The following is a 19,488-nucleotide window of genomic DNA, read 5'->3' as shown; positions in this document are numbered from 1 at the left end:
TTGAACAGTAGATGTACAATTTGGTGTTTGGTGAATAAAAGTTTATAGCAGAGTTTAAACATGGCAGGAAATTTGTGAAAACGAAAAACTACATTTACACATACACTTATTCACAGAATATAGTCAACCACATAAAGCCAACAGCTTAAGTTTAGACATCATATTGTGAATGTCTCTTTAAATGTGTGTAGTGATTGTTAGAGATTATATCTCAGTCTGCCTCGTGTGCAGCAGGCATTTTACATACTGCACTTGAAGTGATAAAATTTGGACCCCAAACTCCCACATTAAGTTGTACTCATTCAGAACAACAGCAGAGACTCCTGGTAGCACTTGAGATGCCTTTGTCTGCTAAAAGTAGGGAGCTAAGGGTGAGATAATAATAGGCATTCATCCTTGTACATTTTATTTTAAGTCTTCCTCTGGTGCTGAGAAAACCCCTGAAATCTGTTAAGAGCCCCGCTGGTTTTGGAAATCTGTGCATGACTCTAGATAAGATTTTCCTTTATTAGTCCCACGGTGGGGAAATCACCTTCTGCAGAATCATCCTGCAGTCCTGGTTTACACTGCACTGTGTCCACCAGTAGCTCTGGCACTTTTTTTCCCACGTGGTGTTATCAAGATGGAAAACCAGTAGGACTACCTTGATGGTGAAATTCTTATTGATGTTTCAATACAATAGTGTCATATGTCACCTATGCCCGTCTTTGGCCCAGCCCTGACGCTTCATGCTCTTCATTGTTTTGCCTTTATATGTTTGGTAATGGGGGAAAAAACACATATAATATTTTGCCTGCCAGGCCACTGCCAATACTGAGTTTACAGACCTGTGTCTTGTCGATGAATTTCATGCCCTAAATTGAAAATTCCATTCAGCATTGTCCGCATCATCGGTTGTATTTATGTACACGTACACAGGATGTGTGTGACATGCTAAATCTTATACTTTTGTTTTATTTATATTATTATTTTTCCACCAGTATAACTTGGATTTATTTTGTCATCTTCCTCTCAGCGTGTCCAGCGTTTAGAGAATTCTCTGCACTGTTTCATCTTTTCCCTGTGGATCCTCCCCACATGATATAAATGTGATTTTTTCCCCTGTGGAGACTCGTGCCTCCCTGACAACACCTTACAAACTTTGGTGACTGAGTGGATAACGTGATGCGTGGTGTTGCCCTGCACCCTCTGAAACAAAGTTCTCCCTTGTAGAAAAATCCATTTCACAGACGCTTATCATGTCATGTCATGAAATAATTCAGGTCAGACAAGTACATGAAAAAACCTCACACATAGTAAAGGTGACGGTTAAGTATAATCCTTATAGGAACTTATCGTTATTGCAGTATATCTAAGACCACTGCAGCTTTTACAGAGAGGCTTAGAGGTGTCAGATTGGTGGAGTTATGGCCAAATAAGCCGAGATCTAAAAATTGGGCTGTAAAAAAAAAAAAAAAAAAAAATCATTTCAACCTTAATAAACCTTTAAAAAAGTTTATTTTTTATATTTTATTTTATTTGCTATAACATTCACTGAAAGTGATTACCATAATATTCTTTGATATCATGTAATATAAATGATGAATGTGCCCTTTAGTCAAACCCTTGAATTGCCTGTTCAAGAAATAACTGCTATACATAATGGCGTAGTTCCCAGAAGTCATGCGCTTCTCCTTTGTTTTGGGCAGACAAGTGAAACACGCCCTTTCCCTCAGATTTACCTTCTCACACAGGTGGGGCTGCTCACACCTGAGAGAGGCAGAGAGCGGACAGGTGAAGGTTGTCGTTCCGTTTTTCCTTTGCTCACTGCGGCGTCAATCAAGGAGGATTTCTCTGTTTCTGTTTCTGAGCTTGAGTTTCTGCTTTTCCACCATAACCGACGGATGGAAAGGTCACCCTGCTGCTAAAGGGCCACACGGCGCAATGTCCTTCCTAACAGGCCTGCGAGCTACGCCCAGATAAGATAATTGGACCTGTTAAAAGGACGGACGCAGCCAGGTAGGTGCAGTGGTTTATTAGATGATTATTACTTTGTTATTATTGTGGCTGGGGGGGGGGGGGGAATGATCAGGATTTTAATCAAGACTTAAGTCCTTTTTCTGCCATCCATTCAGACATAACTTTCTGCATGTGGACTTGTGACAATCTTTCATATTTTATGTGCAAATAAGATCAATAACAGTAAAAAAAAAAAATTACTATTCATCTTTAGGCATGAAAAACAAAAAAGATTTGAACAAAAATTTTTTTCAACCCACATTTTATAAAGATATATTTACATGTCCAGTAGTTGAAATATAGCTAGTGATGCATTATGTACAATTCAGTGGACATGTGATTAATCATAATTTCCTCCCAATATAAAATCAATACTTCCACTGAATTGTACATCATCCATCACTAGCTATATTTCAACTACTGGACATGTAAATATGCCTTTATAAAATGTGGGTTAAAAAAAAAGCATTTAGGATAAAAAAAAAATCCTGACTGAGATTAAGACAGGGTTATGGTATGCTTGTGGTTAAGTGCCAGTGACTTGGTAATAAGTTACCAAGTCACTGGCTGATGGACAGGACAAAGTACGCTGAGTAACCAATAAGATTTGAGGCATGACAAACAACAGTTGACCCTTTTATCTATTGTGTTAAAACAGCTTATTAATAATTATAATAATGTTAACAACCCAATTAGTAAAATATTTATGAACCATGTATAAATCCTTTGTGAGAGTGGTCTTCTTGTAAAGTGGTACCCAGTTGGATAAAAACAATAAGATAAGCAGGATAAAGCTTCAGGATGGATGATGGATGGATATTTTTCATATTTTGTGTCTTTGTTGCAGCCTCTTCCACTGATGGCGTTCCTCCAGCAGCTGCGGCTTCTTCTCTGGAAGAATGGGCTGGCAGTCATCAGACAGCCGGTGAGTGACTTTCAAGTGCCCTGAAAACTATTGTTTTATTTTCACACAAGCCCACAGATCCCTATTTACCGTCAGCTATGCCATTCCCTGAGAAAGATTTTGGGGGATATGCAGTATATATTGTGTTTTTATCACCTCAGAAATATTGCAAAAATATGATCTATGCAAAATGTTAGAGATGCAGAAATGAATCTCCTTGCACCTTGATTATTCTTTTCACTTGCTTTAACCAAGAAAAATTATTACAGAATGTACAGGCACGATCACATCGCACCTGTTTTAGCCTTTTTACACTGGCTCCCTGTTTGTTTTCAGTTTATTTATTATATCATATTATTATATTTATTATTATCATTTATATTTATGTATTTATTTTTTCTTTTCATAAACGGATTACTTCTATTTTATGATATCTTTTGTTATAGATATGGTCCCTGACTTTGATCATCTGGCCTCTGGTCATCTTCATCATCATTGCTGTGACCCGCAACCAGTACCCTCCAATAGTAAAGGATACATGTAAGTGTCAAACTGCATAGAAAAAGGACGATGTATAAAAAATTTTTTTTAAAAAGATGAAGGTAAACCCTGTAATAGGTGTTTTCAATAAAGAAAAATTGCAAATTCCTTTGATAAATATTACAATGACGTCTTATATGCCTCTAAATTCAGAGTAGTAGATTAACGTTTTTGTAGCCTCCATGTCCTTGACAACATATTAAACAGGTCATTAAATGAGTCTGATGCTACGTTTTTAAAGTTTAGAGTAAAGACTGAAGCAAAATCTAAAACTTGGGAACTAGAGGGGAAAATCTAGTCAGCTAAAGTTAATTACAACAATACTGACTTGGGATGGGCTGCAGAATTTTTGATAAACATCTAAAAGGATAGCAGCTACACACTTGGGGACATTCCAGTTTCACAATCAAAGTAAACAAATTGAAAGTTCAACTGAAACTTGAGCAGTCCTTCAGATCCGAGCCTCTCCCCACACCATTGATACGGTGCTTGAGCTCCTTTATTCCTTAACCCCAACTGACTGAGCGCGTGTTTATTCATCTGCACTAAACATGAGTAAAGGTGCTTGAGGAGGGAGTGCTACATGCATTTCTGCCTTTGTGTCACCATCTACGACAGCGAGTGAGAGTTGAGGGACAGAAATTACAACCAGTCACTTGGTTTGGAAGAAGTCACCACAGGAGGACAGAAGGACCCTCTTGCTTTGTTGCAGTGATTGTAATTGTGACGAGGCAACCCTCCCACCTTTGTTTGTCATGGATCAGATTCTCTGGATGCAGGGATTCACCTGTAATTTGATAACCCCAGTGTGCCCTAATATAAAATATACCCTTTGGATCTGAACAATAACATCTCCCCTCCCTGTTTAAGTGATGTCTGGTAGGTTTTTTGTTTTTATACATGCTGGAAACAGACACACTGTTAGACCACACCCAACAGGCAACAAAGCTGTCTTCAATATCGGACTGAATGACCAGCAGTAGCCTTCAGTCAGGTAGTGCAGTGCTGTAAATTAATCTACTGACACAGACTCAAGGGATTTCAGATGACCGGACTGTTAAATTGAATCCAGGCCACTATTTTCCCCAGAGCTTTTAGTGCTAATAAATCATGACTTATGATCGTTATGGAAATGTACAATAACTATTTTCCATAAGATGGCTCTTGTTGCATTTGGAGTGTCATGGTTTAAAAACTAATGAATATATAGAAAATATATTAAAACCTATATACGCACACCAAGTTATATGCAGTTATATTATTTTTTGCTGTTGCTGGATAGTACTAATGCTTTTAAAGGATAACTCCAGTATTTTTAAACTTGGATTTTGCAGCAGCTGAGAAGAGGCAATATAGTGCTATAATGTAATCCTTTGGGGTGAGATCAAAGTAAGTACACTAAAAGTGCTTGTTTTTGTCGCCAAAAACTCAGATTGTTATTCTAAATGTCTGAGAGCAGTATGGAAAGGATCCCTACAGAGATAGACCATAGACCATAGCTCCTTTTTTTAAAACCAGAATCGCACTATTCATACCCACCAGACTCCCTTTACAAAAACAGTAATTTTACCGTGCAGAGGATGGGACAGCCCTGCTGCCTTAATTGGTTAGTTTGTTTGTGTTATTGTGTGTTACACAAATATTGTGTTGGATCCAAATGAATAATTTTAAACACCAAAGTCACACAATAACCCAAACTAACTGATCAAGACAGCGCAATAGACTGTAGATAGGGTTTAAAAATACTGGAGTTATTATGTGAGTGCTGACTGCTAGGTTTATTACCCTCCACATTTTCATTGCGGTTGCATAATTACAAAGCCGTTCCCATTATTGGATTTGCGCCTCTTGCCGTTCAACAAAGTTATTCCTTCTGTTGAATGCCTGTTTAAATACTGCTCATGTTTAACTCACATTAGTCATTTTTATGCAATTTCACTGTTTTCTCTCTAGCTATGTAAACACGTATTCTGAGGTCTGATGTAAATCAGCTCTTCAAAGTTAATTTATATTCTATAGGGCTCACAATGACACAAATGTCACAATAAGCCTAGTCAAACACTGCTCGGCCCTTTCAGAGAAACGTATTGTGCCTTCTCATATAACATTAACAGATATGACTACCAGAGAGGTCAGTCTAGTCACAGCGGTATGACTGGAACCTGATCTTCATGCTTTTTATGTTTCTTTTTCTGTTTTCTGAATCTATGGAGCAGCTGAGATTGTTTTATGACAAAAGGCAGAATGAGTTACTCACTTGCAGTGATGCCGACAAATTGAAATTAGTTCACATTTGCAACAATACTTAATAGAAGTTGTGTTTTCCAGCGTCCTCACTACACTTTGTTATGTCTCCTCCAGGTTACGTGGGACCCCGAAACCTCCCCAGCACAGGCTTCTTCCCTTTCCTGCAGACCCTCATGTGCAACACAGACAGCAAATGTCATAACAAATCACGCCTGGTGGACCCGGCTGCATCAAAGTCGACCCACAGATCCTCACGGAATGGACGGTACCATATTTATTGAAGTTGTAATTTCAGTCAGTGTCGCTGTATCTAGAATGCGCCATGTAGCTTCTTCTTTCTTAAACATGCTGGGTGTCCCCGTGTGGTTAAAAATTAAAAGTGTGCAGAAGGCCCATGAGCCACAAAGGAGGGACACGCCTCAGCATAGCAGCATCACATGAGATGATTAGTCAGGGTGTTCATGGAAATATACCAACAACAGACATGCCCCCTGTGGTGGAGGGGAAGTCTCCTTAATCCTTACATTATCATAACTTTCCACAGTTTCATGAAGGCATATTCATCCACTGTGAGTCACAAGGATGAAAATCAATTAACATTTTTGACTATATTTAATTTTTTTTTTGTGTAGCTTAGTTTTTTTGTCTGTCTTTTGTTTTGTCTGTTTTCACTGTAGTTCCTTCAAAAGTTACGTAATCTTAAGGAAACGAACACCTTTATTCACGGATGTCTGTCTACTGTAGTTCAAGCAATAATACCAACAGCAGTTAGTGGAGCTTACAATTGTCCTCTCGACTTTTGTCACTGCTGTCACTGAAACATTTGGTTTGCTTAACCCTAAACCTGCAGAGGAATGATGGATTACACAAATATCCAGCCCAACTACTTAGCTAAGCTTTTGTTTGGTTTTGAGTTAAAGTCCCGCCTCGTCTTTTAGCTGGCCTTTGGTCCACTGGCTTTTGTAACTGAACTTGTTTGAGTGTTTTTTTGTTGATCTTATTGAAAAAAATTAAATGTCCTTGCAGTTTTCTTTCTTTATTGTAAGCTAAATATACATCTGTTGTGTAGTGGATACTAAAATGAATTGTCAGCCTAACCAAGGTAACAAATATCATCAGCCAGTTTCAGCCAGTAGCTCACGGTCAAAGCCTCATGGGAGAAAATGCAAACATAAATAATTGCTTTTATACCTTTGTCAAATTGTATTCAGATCTCACTATTGAGTGAGTACAGTGATACCTGACTAGATACGATTATGAACCGATTGCCCTGTAAGATGTTTTAGCTTTTCAGACCGGTGGATTAAAACCCTCTGTGGGAACATGCTTGAAGACAAACTTTAGTTTGAAATACATACATAGATTTGGTAGAGTAGCTCTTCATTTCCTCATCTGACTCTGTACGTCAGGTTGAACTCCCTGCCGAAGGGCTCCCCACTGGAACACCTGGTCCAGGCAGAAGGTTTTCTCAAGGTTGCTTTCCAGAGGAACTCCAGCAATGACCCTGTGGCAGTGATTGAAGCCTTGAACAACATTTTGGGTATGCTCTCCTCTTTCACAGACCAGTCTTTCTACATGTACATGTGCCAAAATAACTTTCTCATGTTTTCACACCCCTACTTCTGGGTGAAATTATCTTTTTAATTATACATCCTGTAAAGTAGCCCCATTCAAACCTGTGCTAGCACAAACAGCCATTGTGATATTTTGACAGTGACACTTATTTCAGGAGGATAGAAGGAGATCATCACCCCAGGATGAATGGATTAGTGAAAGCAAATGATAATTAAATAATAGTTTCAAACTGGGAAACTAGGAAATTCTAACTAATTCTAACTTAGTCAGAATCTTTTCATTTCTAGTAGATTAAACATTATGAAACAAACATTGACAATCTTGAATTTCATTAAAGGAATAGTTTGACATTTTGACACTTGCTTTCTTGATTGAGCAGATTATGTGTTCAATATGAAACCAGAACCAGGAGATGAATAGCTTAGCATAAAGACTAGAAACAGGGGAAACAGCTAGTCTGAAAGTTAAAACAAAAGTATTAGATGTGCTGATAGGTGGATTTTATTAGTTTTTGTTTTTTTTTTACCTTGGAAACATAGTGAAGGTAGCTGTTGTCCCCTTATTACCAATCTTAATGCAAAGCTAAGCTAACTGTCTCCGGGTAGCTTCACATTTAATGGACAGATATGAGAGGGATAATGATCTTTTCATCTAACTCTCCGCAAGAAAGCATGACTCCCAAAATAGAATACAGAAGAATAGACGTTCTAGACCATATGGTCCAAAAAACCTGGTCTGAAGCTCCTTCTCATGTCGGCATTATAAGGTGACTATGATATTTGGCATTGCGGTAAATGTCGCATTCAGTCAGTGTTTCGACAATGTGTGATGTGTTCTTGTGTTAAAGGCGTGCCTCACCAAAGAAGCTCAAATGATGTCTCTGCCGGTGCCCCTCCTCTGGGAGATCAGGTGGGTATTGTTCAGTCATAATGGGAGGAACAAAATATATATGGGAAAGAATATGGGAAAGCCTTGAAGATTCATTTAAAGTTAAAGTTAAAACTTAACATCTTTGAGCATGTGTAGAAATTACTGGTTCCGGTAATACTTCAGTAATACAGCTAGTATTGAAACGTATCATAGAAACATTGTAATTTAAAGGTACAATTTATGTTCAGAAAATGAAATGTTATTGTATGAATTTACCTTTTGAATAAATATATTCAATTAATGCCTATCTGTGATAATCTGAATCCGCATAAATCATATCCCTTGTAGGAGAGCTCGAACAAAATGCTGGAGTCAGTGAACCTGTTGAAGAGAGCCTTCTGCACCATGACACTGCCCATGATAAACAGAACCTCAGCCAACCCCCTCGCCAATGCTGTGGTCACTTTCTGCATGTCCAACGACACTGTGTTTGAAGTCTCCATCATCACACTCAATCAGGTGTGTGTGCTTGTGTACATGTTTGCTAACTTTAAACTTTGTATCTTATTTCCGTTTTACATGAAATATTTTCAGTATATCTACAAATTACACAAAACTGCTACAGCCTTTTTTGCTTTGTCGACTCTGAAATTGCCTCTGGTCGTCTAGATACTGACGGAGCTGATGCTGACAAAACCAGATGAGATGGTGACAGTGGCCGGGATGGCGGTGATGGTGTACAATCAGCTGCAAAATCAGACCTCTCTGTGGGAAAGCCTCCTAGCTGTTCCCCAGCTCCTCTCCTCAGGATCTTTTGACCAAGTGCTGAACAGCATAGAGGTCCTACTCACCAACATAGAGGGGTAATGTACTTTCAATAATGGAACAATGCAAAATGAATGAAGGACAGCTGTGTGAAGGTGTAATTAGTTTAGTAAGTCTTGAAAAAAACCTAATATACTCCATTGGTATTGGATTTCAAACACTCAGTCTAGCCCTGTTTGCGACCCACAATGTCTTAGCTTAAGGATTTATAGGAGCAGCAGGGCAAAGTGTGTGTTTGTCTAATCATTAGTTCTGTCAATTGTTTGCTGCAGATTCTGTCTTGTTTTGAGCTTTAAATGTTTTCGCCCCATGGTCTCTCTAGGGCTTTCCGTGTCATCCAGAGCAATTTCCCTGAGGCCGGTGCCTCACTCTCCACAGTGCATCCACTGCTGGCTGGAGGCATCAACCTGATCCACTATGTTCAAAACTGGCCAGGCAAAGGTAACTTTGCACCATTAGGTGCACTGAACCATATATCACGCATTCTCAGCGATTTTGAGGGTGTTTTTAATTAAATGTCTTTAATGTATATTATACATATATTGTGTTTATTCTAAATATCTGATTACAACACTAGATCACAGTGAAGAAATGTCCTGCATGTTAAAGGAGGCTGCAATGCCATCATCGTTCACCTTTGATACCAAAACACCAAAGAAATGTTGTCAGTCAGGTTTTGCGCTGACGAGCCATTAGTGCGTAACACCTGACTATGTGATTTGATTTTGATTAGATGTGTCCATTTCCCTCGGAGCGGTTGTCACGTTGCAGAATGACTCACTAAGTGAAATGGTGAAACGTGTCCTACAAGAGGTCCAGATACCACTGGACAAGGTACGCGTCCAGCAAAGTCTTTGTATATTCCCACACTTTCTACACTGTATCAAGAAACCACCTCTAAAGCTCACAAACCAACACATAATATCTTGGTTGTTTAATACATAAAAAACAAAAGTGCAAAAACAGCATTTCACGCTTTTACAGGGGTTATGAGCTGGATTATTTGCTTTGCCAAATATAGTGTGTTAATTAGTATGTTTTAGAGGTGTAAAACTATTTGACACAATACTCTTTTACTACATTACTGTTTGACTATTTGTGGTAATTATTAATCCATTGATGAATTTGACCATAGTTGATGTTTTGACAATTGTATCTACTGTAAATCTCTTCTCTAGGCTATTGCCCTGACATTGGACAGAGACATGGTGCATTCTTACTTGTGTGGCAACAGCAGCAACCCGATGTGGCTCACAGCAGCGTGTAGTACAGGCGCTGTGGACATGCTTCTAGGCTGGATCAGCCCTGACATGCTGGCAAAACAGGTAGGTCACAAGGATAGGAGTGTTATCATCAGTAACGGTCAGACTCATGGACATCAGAAATGACTCAGCTGCTTGATGTGTGTGGGAGCCATTTTTTCTTTTCTTCCTTTCATCTCTGCTCTCTTTTCTCACTGCCTCTGTGCTCTTCTGCCCTTGCTCCTTATTTGCATTCTCGAGTGCCACCTTCACAAGTAATTCGATTCAGAGCGCACCAAATAATTAGGCTAAGACCGCAAGGAAGCTGTTGGCCATAGCAACAAGCACCTGCAACTCCCAGGTAGTACCTAGGGAACAGAAACCTCAAAGACATCCAATTAGCGGTGCTGCTACGGTAGATGTGTTTTGATGAGATAATTCCCAATCAGAGGCTGTTAGCTAACACAGTGATTACTGTGGACTCGCTCAAACAGTCAGACAGACATCAATTAACAGTCTAATGCTGGCATATAGCAATAATGTGCATGTGTCATGTTGCTCAAGCATGTCACCTACAGATTCACTGCCGGTGTACATGTGCTAATGACATACAGTTTAGTGCCAGCAATTAACCAATTCATGTGGTCTCAACTTTCTGCACCTTCAGGTTGGATTTAGCTGAAATTATTCTAATTTTGCAAATCTAATACAGCATACCTTCTTTGTCCTCCCTTATGTGAACTATTTTATTGCCAGGCTCTCCTCTCGTGGAGTCAGCAGGTTGCTCCGCATGATGTATCCTTCGCCAAAGGGCTGCTGCACAGTCTGATGGGAGGTTTATCCCCAGGAGGACAGGGAGGCTCCAACATCACGAGGATCCGGAGAAGTGTACTTACACAACCACAAAACATCGAGGAGGAGCTGTAAGTGCAGTTCTGTCTGCTCTTCACCTATATTGCCAAATAGGTGTAAAGCAAATCTATTACAAACTATTCAGTTTTTTAACGTGGCAAAAACTAAGCACATTATATCGAAGCAATAAATGGGATTTCCGAATGTCACACAAATGTTCAGACAAGTGGAAAGAGTTTTTAAGAAATGTATATTAGTGGGTAGTTAAGCATTTTTGTGCAATCATACAATTTCTCAAAAATATTCTCTTGCAGCAGCTAATGGTCACGTTATTTTATCCAAGTAGAGATTCATATACTGTACAGGGAGGAAACATTAGCTTTAACATTTCTGGGAAATCATTTGGGAGTTTTACAGATTACATTTTAACCATTTTTGTAACAATTCTTAAACTGTTTGTTCATCAGTGTATTCTATCATTGGCCAGCCCATTCATCTTTTCTAGTTTGATACTTTATTCCCAAACCGGAAACCGTCTGATGTTGTCCCTTTTTTATATTTGTCTTCTCACTGTCTGACCGTCAAACTTTTTGGGAGTCTCAAATTCTCCTTGCACACATCAGGCTAAATATGAGAAGCACAAATCAGTAAAACATTTCTGCCTCAAGTCTCGTATCCAAATTTTGTACTTTATCTTGAGTCTGGTCTTTTGCTTTGGCAGGTTTTTGGAAGTTGGTCAAGTGGTGATGGAGATTATAAATGGTGTGCCTGAGGTGGATATGGTGGTCCAGAGCATCTTGAGAACAGGTTTTCAGTCCATGAAGTCAGCAACACTGGCTTTACATACAGTGGAAGGTAAGACTACAGAACATCCTGCTAGTGGGGTAATTACTTTAATTGGCTCTTTACAGTGGCAGTGTCAGCATATGACAAGGTTTTTATACTAAAAAAGGTCTTTCTTATTTCTGTTGGACTCACAAGCATGGACAGCATTTGTTCCTGTCAATATGAAAAAGATTTTGATATTGATAGAGAGCTGCGGGAAGAGGTATGCAGTAAACATGAGCTTCTGTTATCAGCCCTCACAATGAAAGAGTGAGACAAGGGAGGGACGTGACTGAACTTTTTCTCTCTCTATCTGGAGTTTGTATATAACTGAGAGGTGGGATAGGTTCATATCTTTTCTCAGGGGACTGATGAAAAAGAAAATGTTGAACCTGTTGAACCTGTTGAACCAAAGTAGGACAGACATTACCAAGCAGGAAATGGATACACATACACACAACGGAAAATTATAACACATGATTACACAGCCCCTTGGGATGTATTATACAACAGAAATGGAAGTCAAATGAGTAACTCTGCAATGTAAGAGTGTGCAAAGGTGCATTTGTGTTTTTTTAGAATATCACTAATTATTAGTGAGCTCACCAGATCTGACTTTGTCTTTGTTTTCAGAAATGATGGACAATGTCCTGAAAGACGCTGACAAACTCCAAGAGATATATCAAACGTTGCTGACAAACCAGTTTGAGGCTAGCGTTTGGATTGGTCAGGTCCTGGACGGTCTGATGGAGGTGATTATAAAGGTATGCTAGTGACATTTCACCTGGCCATAAGCCTTTGGCTGTTCATCTCTCAAAAACAATCTTGATAGACAACTTTGGGTGAATTTACCTTAAGTTTCACTTCCAAATAAATGCTTTAGTTAATTAGCTTAACTTGTCCTTTTCTACAGTGGCTGTGAAGTTATAGCTGGCAGTATTGCAACAGTCTCATTTCACAGCAAGGACAGTGGTGTATAAATTGTTATCATAAACAAGAAAAGAAGGCAAAAACCGCAAAACAAGACCCAGGTTGCAAAAAACAACAAGCTAAATATCTTTATTTTAGACTATACTTTGCTCACTTTTTTTTTTTTGAAAGACATGTTAATCAGTCACACAGTGTTCAGACTCATGAAGCATAAGTGAGTTCTAAATACGATTTATAAATAAAACACAGAGTTAGAACACAAATAAATCTGTATGAAACTATGTGCAAGAAGTCTATAGTCTCAGATGACTGACTGAACACCTGTCCATCACAATTTATTTCACTAATGATTGTGGTGTTTGAGTACAGAAAGCAATTCAGTTAGCAAACACTTATCATTCGATGCTTTTTTGTTCTACTAGAGTTTTGCATCTGAGTCTTCATCGTGTGAGGATCTGTTGGGCCCCTTCGAGTGGCTTTTAAACACCGAGAGCATAAAGATCGAGGTGTGGAGATCACTGATCTGCCAGAACAGCTCCACTCTGCAGCAAGCTCTACTGATGGACTGGATGCCATTGGTTCATGAGGTAAAAATGACTTAACTGCATTTGAAGAGTTTCATTTCAAAGTGGCATGCTGCATGAAATTCACTTTCTACTCTGTGTTGAAAACATAAAAGATTTATGAGTCCGCCTCCAACTTTATGTCACACTCCATACTTTTTATTATTATTTCAGAGGTTTAAGACTTGAATTGTTGTATATGGTAGAAATGTACAGAATCCATTTAGTCAGTCTGTAGCAACGGATCCATCTATAATTGGTTTACATATGTTCTGCCTATGTTTTACCTGACAGATGATCATTAGATGTGTTTTTTATTATTACATCTTGTTTCATGTTGTATTTCCACAGGGAGAAACACTGTACAACACCATCATGGGACAAGCAGACTACATCGTAACACTCCCCATGATTCTCTCTGAGTGGCACAAGTTGTACAATAACAGCATGCAGTTTGGAATATTTTTGGATCGACTGGCCACAGATCTAGGTGGAGCATACTGGATGAACTGGATGCCAGACAACAACACTCATGATGTTGTTGGGACTCTCCAACAAAGGTCTTGAGAAAGTGTTGATTATATACCTGCAGGGTTTCATTCCAGAGCAGATTCTCTGCATGTCTGCTTTTGATTTGAACAGATGATTGATTGCAGGTTGTCATATCCTCTAAAATAATTTGTCATTATCAGTCTTAAAAGCCACATAATGTCTTTAATTTAAAAGTAGATAGAATTTTTTCACAGTGGAGAAATTTGATTTCAGTTGGACAAGGCAATGCAAATGGCCTAATTCAGTGAAATAAGTGCAAGGAAAAAAATTAAATGTGAATGGCAAGATCAATTTCCACCATTATGTGTTTTAGATAATGTCTCAATTAAAGCAGTTGTTTTGGCATTTTACTGTGTCAAATATGTTGTACTTTTGCCTTGTTTGCATGCAGTGTTTTCTTGTCCATGGTGAGGTTTGGAGAAGAGTTCGAGAAGAGCCAACTGTGGCCAGTGGTAAAGAATTATTTCCACATGGTCAACTGGATTTTGAACTACAGGCCTGGTGTCACAATTCAGCCAGCAAACTGTGAGTCTATATATAGTCTGTATTTGTCTATAGTGAGTCTATATTTCCAGTAAATCATTTTTTTTTTTTTACTCATATGGTTCTGTACTCATTAATTGATAGAGGATGTCACTGGGCTTAACAAAAGGTGGAGGGAGAATATGTAGAGTAAAAGATTCCTGGTTTATTTAAAATGGTAAAATGAACACAACTAGCTCAAGTATGTATGTAATTTGTTTACCTTCTCCTTTAGGTTCTGCTAATGTGCACACCTTCACCATTCATTGTGATACTGGTTTGGACTGGACACAGTTTGTTCCTGCAGTGACTCAGGCTCTGATGTCACCAAACCAAGAGGTCCTGGTGAAGTAAGAGACAAAGCTTGTTCATTTTAGCGAATGATGCCTTACTGAATGTGGAGACGATAGAGATGGATTAATAGGCTCTGGAATTTTCTGTTCTGGTATTGACTATCAGCTCTTAACTGATTTAAAACAAAAGGTATAATTCAGTATTTTGGGAAATATTGTTTTCTTTTTTGCTTAGTGTGTGATGAGAAAAGCGATATCACTCTCATATCTGTCCGTTAAATATGAAGCCATGTCCAGCGGCTTTAAAGGTTTCTTTGGGAATATTCCTTGCTTGAGGTGATGAAAGTCACAGCACATAATCCCCCATAAATCCGCAAATTGTCATTTTGACTCTTCAGCTTCTGTATAGATTAAATCATCGAGACATATTGTGCTAATTACTGATCTTAATCTCCATCCAAAACTATGCCATTTCGACCAGCTGACAGTTTGCTGACTCGGCTACAAGCTGATTGACAGTTGAAACGGGTGACATGCCTTATTTTCTAAGATTAGCCACTGGTGACTTGACAAGCTGAGTTGCAGGTGAAGCCATCAGTCATCTCGAGTCGAGCTGAAAGCGGCCAGTTTACAGCATTGCAACTTTTCCCTGTAATGCTCTAAAAGGATTTTGTTTAATCTGTTTGATTTTTTCCTTTTGAACGGAGCCAAGCTAGCTGTTTTCTGTCTGTGCTACTGACAATATTAGAGAGGTGTGAGAGTGTTTTTCCAAAAATGTAGAATTATTCCTTTAATTAAATGATTAACATGAACTGATTGCTATTGTCAGGGATTAAAGGGGCAGCCTCCTTGCACAAATGTGAAATTCAGCATAGTACAGACAGGGAGGTTACAAAAGTATGTTTCAGTGTTACCGTTTTACACACATTAGCCATTTATAAAATCTCTTCTCATTCTCCTCTACTTTTCTCTTTTCTCTGTAGTTGCCTCAAAGGGACTGTGAATCTGTTGCAGCATGTATATGGTGACATCTATAAACATCTGGCAGGATCATATTTGAATCAAGAAATCCAAGGTGGAGATGCGCTCTCTGTCTACCTGGTTAACCTCATCCATAACCTGGATGGTTTTGTCCAGAAGATCACCATGCTTCCTGACCAAAATATCACCAACACTGATGTCATGCTTCCCCTCATCAGTAGCCTGTTGGAGTCCACAGGTCTGACACCACTGCTGCCTCTGCTCCTCAGTGATGAACCCATCAGTGTCTCCACAGTGCTTGATGTTGCCTCTAAGCTTGGCAGGTTCAACCAGCACATTTTTACCTTCGATGAGACAGACCCAACAATGCCTGAACTGGAACGGTTGATAATGGAGTTCCTCTCCTGGGAAGGTAACCTCACCCTGTCTCTCTCCCACATCATGGGACACTCTCTGCTTACCTATTCAGGCTACTTCCACCCCGATTATGTGGCCCATCTCAGAGAAGCCATCCAGCCTTTCACCAACCAGACCTCAGCAGGGGTTGTAGAGGCCATCCTCAGCGCCATGGAGCTACTGAAGACAGTTATGGATTCTCCCAATGGTGACCCAACTAACATCATTCTTGGGTACATGCGCCAGCTTCAAGAATTTGTGATGTCTCTGTACAGACTGCAAAAAATCCAACATGTCACGTTACCAAGTGGGCAGCTGAGCGCAGCACAAGTCACTGAACTCCACCACCTTTCCAAGGACTTTCTCAGCCTCCTCACCCCCGAGAGCATTCAGAACCTGACTCAGGCTGGACCAGATGCTGCCCAGAGCATTGTTATACAGAAATTTGTGGCATTCCTACCACAGGAGGTCCAACAAGAAGCTGCTCGCTTTCTCCATGATTTCAAAGCACTGCAGTATCAGATTGCCGAATGTGCAGCAGGTCAGAACTGTCTGGCTGGAATCTCAGAAATCTTCACCTTCCTGGACCAGATATTAGACATGATGCTCTCAGCCAATGGTAACGTCACCATCAGACTAGCTGTACCCAACTCTGTTCTGAGTAGACAGGAAGATGAGGAAATTGCATCCCTGTTCTTCTCACTTCTCCTGTCCTCAAATCATGCTGCTAATGTGGAAACATTCAAACAGCTTGTTCACTTCATCAGATTGATCATGGCCACACCAAATGTTACTGTGTCTGGCATCCAGAATGCACTGGCACAGTCAAACCTGACGCTTGAGGAGCTAAACAACATTGCTGCAATGGCCGGAGCTGCCAACATAAACGACCTGATGATCAATATAATGGAGATTATCAACGTTCGCCAGTGTTTTGAACCACAGCAGCACCAGATGGTGACAGCCCAGTGTGTTATGGGATTGATAAATGGGGTCAGCAGTTTCCTGACACACCTACCTGCTCTCCGTAATGAGACAGCCACCCTCTCCCTCATCCCGGTAATGATCAATAATGCCATCAGTGACGTTGTCCAAAGTAACTTCAGCTCCGATCCTCACATGGCTCTCATACACACCCTAAACAGCACCCTGGCTAACATCAAGATGAACCTCCAGCTGAACCACCTTAACACACCGGAGATCATGAATGAAATCAGAGTGCTGGAGAGTCTCATACAGCTAGCCGCCACCACGGAACCATTTAACAACAATTTTAACGCCACCCTGATGATGAACCAAATGTATGCCCAGAATGTATATCTGAAGATTGTGGATTGGTACTTGAGGAGGCTGGAGAATGTCACCAGCAGCAGCACACTCTCACATTTCATCCAGCCCGTTTTGTACCTCACACAAATGCAAGTGACATTACAGCTGGCACAGACGGATTTCTCGTTGTTTGTGAGCAACCAGGTAGAGTTCCTGATCACCAGCCTCCAGCACCCAGTCGATGGTGCAGGGTTGAGTAAAATTGGCCAGACAACAGTGGAGATTCTCAGACGCCTTTTTGATGTCATAAAACTCAACCTAGAGGTTCAGAATAACATCATGGGTTCAGAGCCGTTGTTCAACACAACCATTCTGCATGGCGCTGAGCTCCAAATCAAACTATACCTTGATCTCATACAGAAGTGGATGAAACAACCCAGTGTCCCGTTGGTTCTCACTAGTATGCTCCAATGGGGAAACTCCTCTTTGACTGCCTCCACACCTGTGAAAGACCTCCAGCACCTGCTGAAGACAATGGCTATTGTTCTCAGTGATGATCAACTGGCCTACCTTACCATCATTGGCAATATCACACACTCCCTGAGCAAAGCCCTAATGGTGGCAGAGCAACCCGATGGCTTACAGAGTGATGACTTCTTAGCCGCCATTTTTGAAGCAGTCCGATTTGCTATGCAGCTCCTGACCGAAGCCACGGCCCCCCTGCCAATCTCTCTACAGCAGAACATTCTGGAAACTGTGCATGACTCACTTAAGCTCATTGTCCAACCAGGTATGAGTTTTGACTCATCGCGTAACATCTCCCTCCACATCCTCAAGAGGGCTGAGAGTATCATCCAACAGATCATACCAGAGATGTACGCAGAGTACCTGCTTTCTGGACTTCAAGTAGTCACCACATATTTTGAGAGCATGTCCACAGTCAGCGGACCAGACAGCTGGAATCAGATGTGAGTGATGCTGCTATTTTCCCTATACTTAAATTAACAAAATGGCAACATTGCTATAATGAGAAAAACATTTTATTTATCTGTGTTGTCGGGAAATAGGCTTGGTCAAACAGGACATTTTTGGCAGCATTTTTTCATCTGCTTTAAAGAGGTCAAATGTTGGTCCTTGGTATTCAGAGCGCTTTTGGTTGTACTGCCCTACCAATGGAAATTAATGTCATTCATTTTGCATGTCAGATAAGTAGTTCCTCCATAGATAAGTTTAATAAAAATCAGCAGGCGACATCATTCGAGAGATCATAATTAAGAACTAGGTGGATAATTTATACCAAATGGGAAGATGGATTGCATGCAGTGCTGCAATCCTTTGACAAAATTTGATGAGACATGATGACCTTTTGATGAGACACGTTCAGATGTGAAATATTGATGTGCTTTGTTTCTTAAGAATTTTGAATGAGATGAAGACACTGCAGAGCCTCCTGCCTCCAAACAGCGCAGCCCAGCCCTACGTCTCTGTCCTCATTAACATCACTCACTTCATCTTGGAGTCTGGCCAAGGCAAGTCTGCGTCTGTCTGTCACTGTAGGTGGACAACATGTTGAATCCTGATGAAGTCTGATGGAGTGGAGTTCACATTGTGCACTTCATTATTCAAGAGTTAATGCCAGACAGCCAAAGAGCAGTGGATCAAAGTAGCACAATGTTTGTTTCTTTTTGTTTTCTGTTGTAAGACTAAGACACTTCACTCCAAGTTTCACATGGAAGATTTTGTTTGTGTATTTGATATTGAAATTAAGGTCCACTTTGTGATCAGTGTTTTTTTTTTTTTTTAGGCAACATGAGTCTCTGGGCAACTTTTGAGAGTGCATCAGTGGAAAATCTGCATGTAATCATCGGCCAGGTAAGGCTTTAAATACTGTGCATGTATGAGAAGTTCATTATTAATACTAATATTTTTAAGTTAAGTGTGGATTAAAAGAAGGATGGTTAAACATTATGTTACATTAAAAGTAAAATGCTGATAAAACACCTCAATGTTATCTCTGTTGCTACTGGAACTGTTATCCAAAGCCCAGTTCAAAACTACATCCATAAGCTAGTTGTGTTATAGGATATTGAAATGCAGCATCATTT

The 19,488-nt window shown here is 39.9% G+C and overlaps 1 protein-coding gene across 1 annotated transcript in view; it reads left to right on the top strand.

Annotated features, from left to right (window-relative positions):
• The first annotated feature begins 2,848 nt into the window (after positions 1-2,848).
• abca12 (ATP-binding cassette, sub-family A (ABC1), member 12) overlaps positions 2,849-19,488 on the top strand; it is a 62,784-nt gene continuing 46,144 nt past the window's right edge. The window contains exons 1-20 of the mRNA XM_070838360.1: positions 2,849-2,923; positions 3,349-3,442; positions 5,804-5,954; positions 7,099-7,229; positions 8,112-8,173; positions 8,483-8,653; positions 8,804-8,997; positions 9,282-9,400; positions 9,693-9,793; positions 10,138-10,284; positions 10,957-11,123; positions 11,774-11,907; positions 12,511-12,641; positions 13,230-13,394; positions 13,722-13,930; positions 14,314-14,447; positions 14,680-14,794; positions 15,721-18,351; positions 18,800-18,912; positions 19,188-19,255. Coding sequence (XP_070694461.1) covers positions 2,858-2,923; positions 3,349-3,442; positions 5,804-5,954; positions 7,099-7,229; positions 8,112-8,173; positions 8,483-8,653; positions 8,804-8,997; positions 9,282-9,400; positions 9,693-9,793; positions 10,138-10,284; positions 10,957-11,123; positions 11,774-11,907; positions 12,511-12,641; positions 13,230-13,394; positions 13,722-13,930; positions 14,314-14,447; positions 14,680-14,794; positions 15,721-18,351; positions 18,800-18,912; positions 19,188-19,255 — 5,103 coding nt within the window. The 5' untranslated portion in view covers positions 2,849-2,857. The remainder of the gene's footprint in view (positions 2,924-3,348; positions 3,443-5,803; positions 5,955-7,098; positions 7,230-8,111; positions 8,174-8,482; positions 8,654-8,803; positions 8,998-9,281; positions 9,401-9,692; positions 9,794-10,137; positions 10,285-10,956; positions 11,124-11,773; positions 11,908-12,510; positions 12,642-13,229; positions 13,395-13,721; positions 13,931-14,313; positions 14,448-14,679; positions 14,795-15,720; positions 18,352-18,799; positions 18,913-19,187; positions 19,256-19,488) is intronic.

Source organism: Pempheris klunzingeri, chromosome 10 (genome assembly GCF_042242105.1).
Source record: "Pempheris klunzingeri isolate RE-2024b chromosome 10, fPemKlu1.hap1, whole genome shotgun sequence".
NCBI classification, from domain to species: Eukaryota; Metazoa; Chordata; class Actinopteri; order Acropomatiformes; family Pempheridae; genus Pempheris; species Pempheris klunzingeri.
This window is presented reverse-complemented; position numbering and strand designations above follow the sequence as displayed.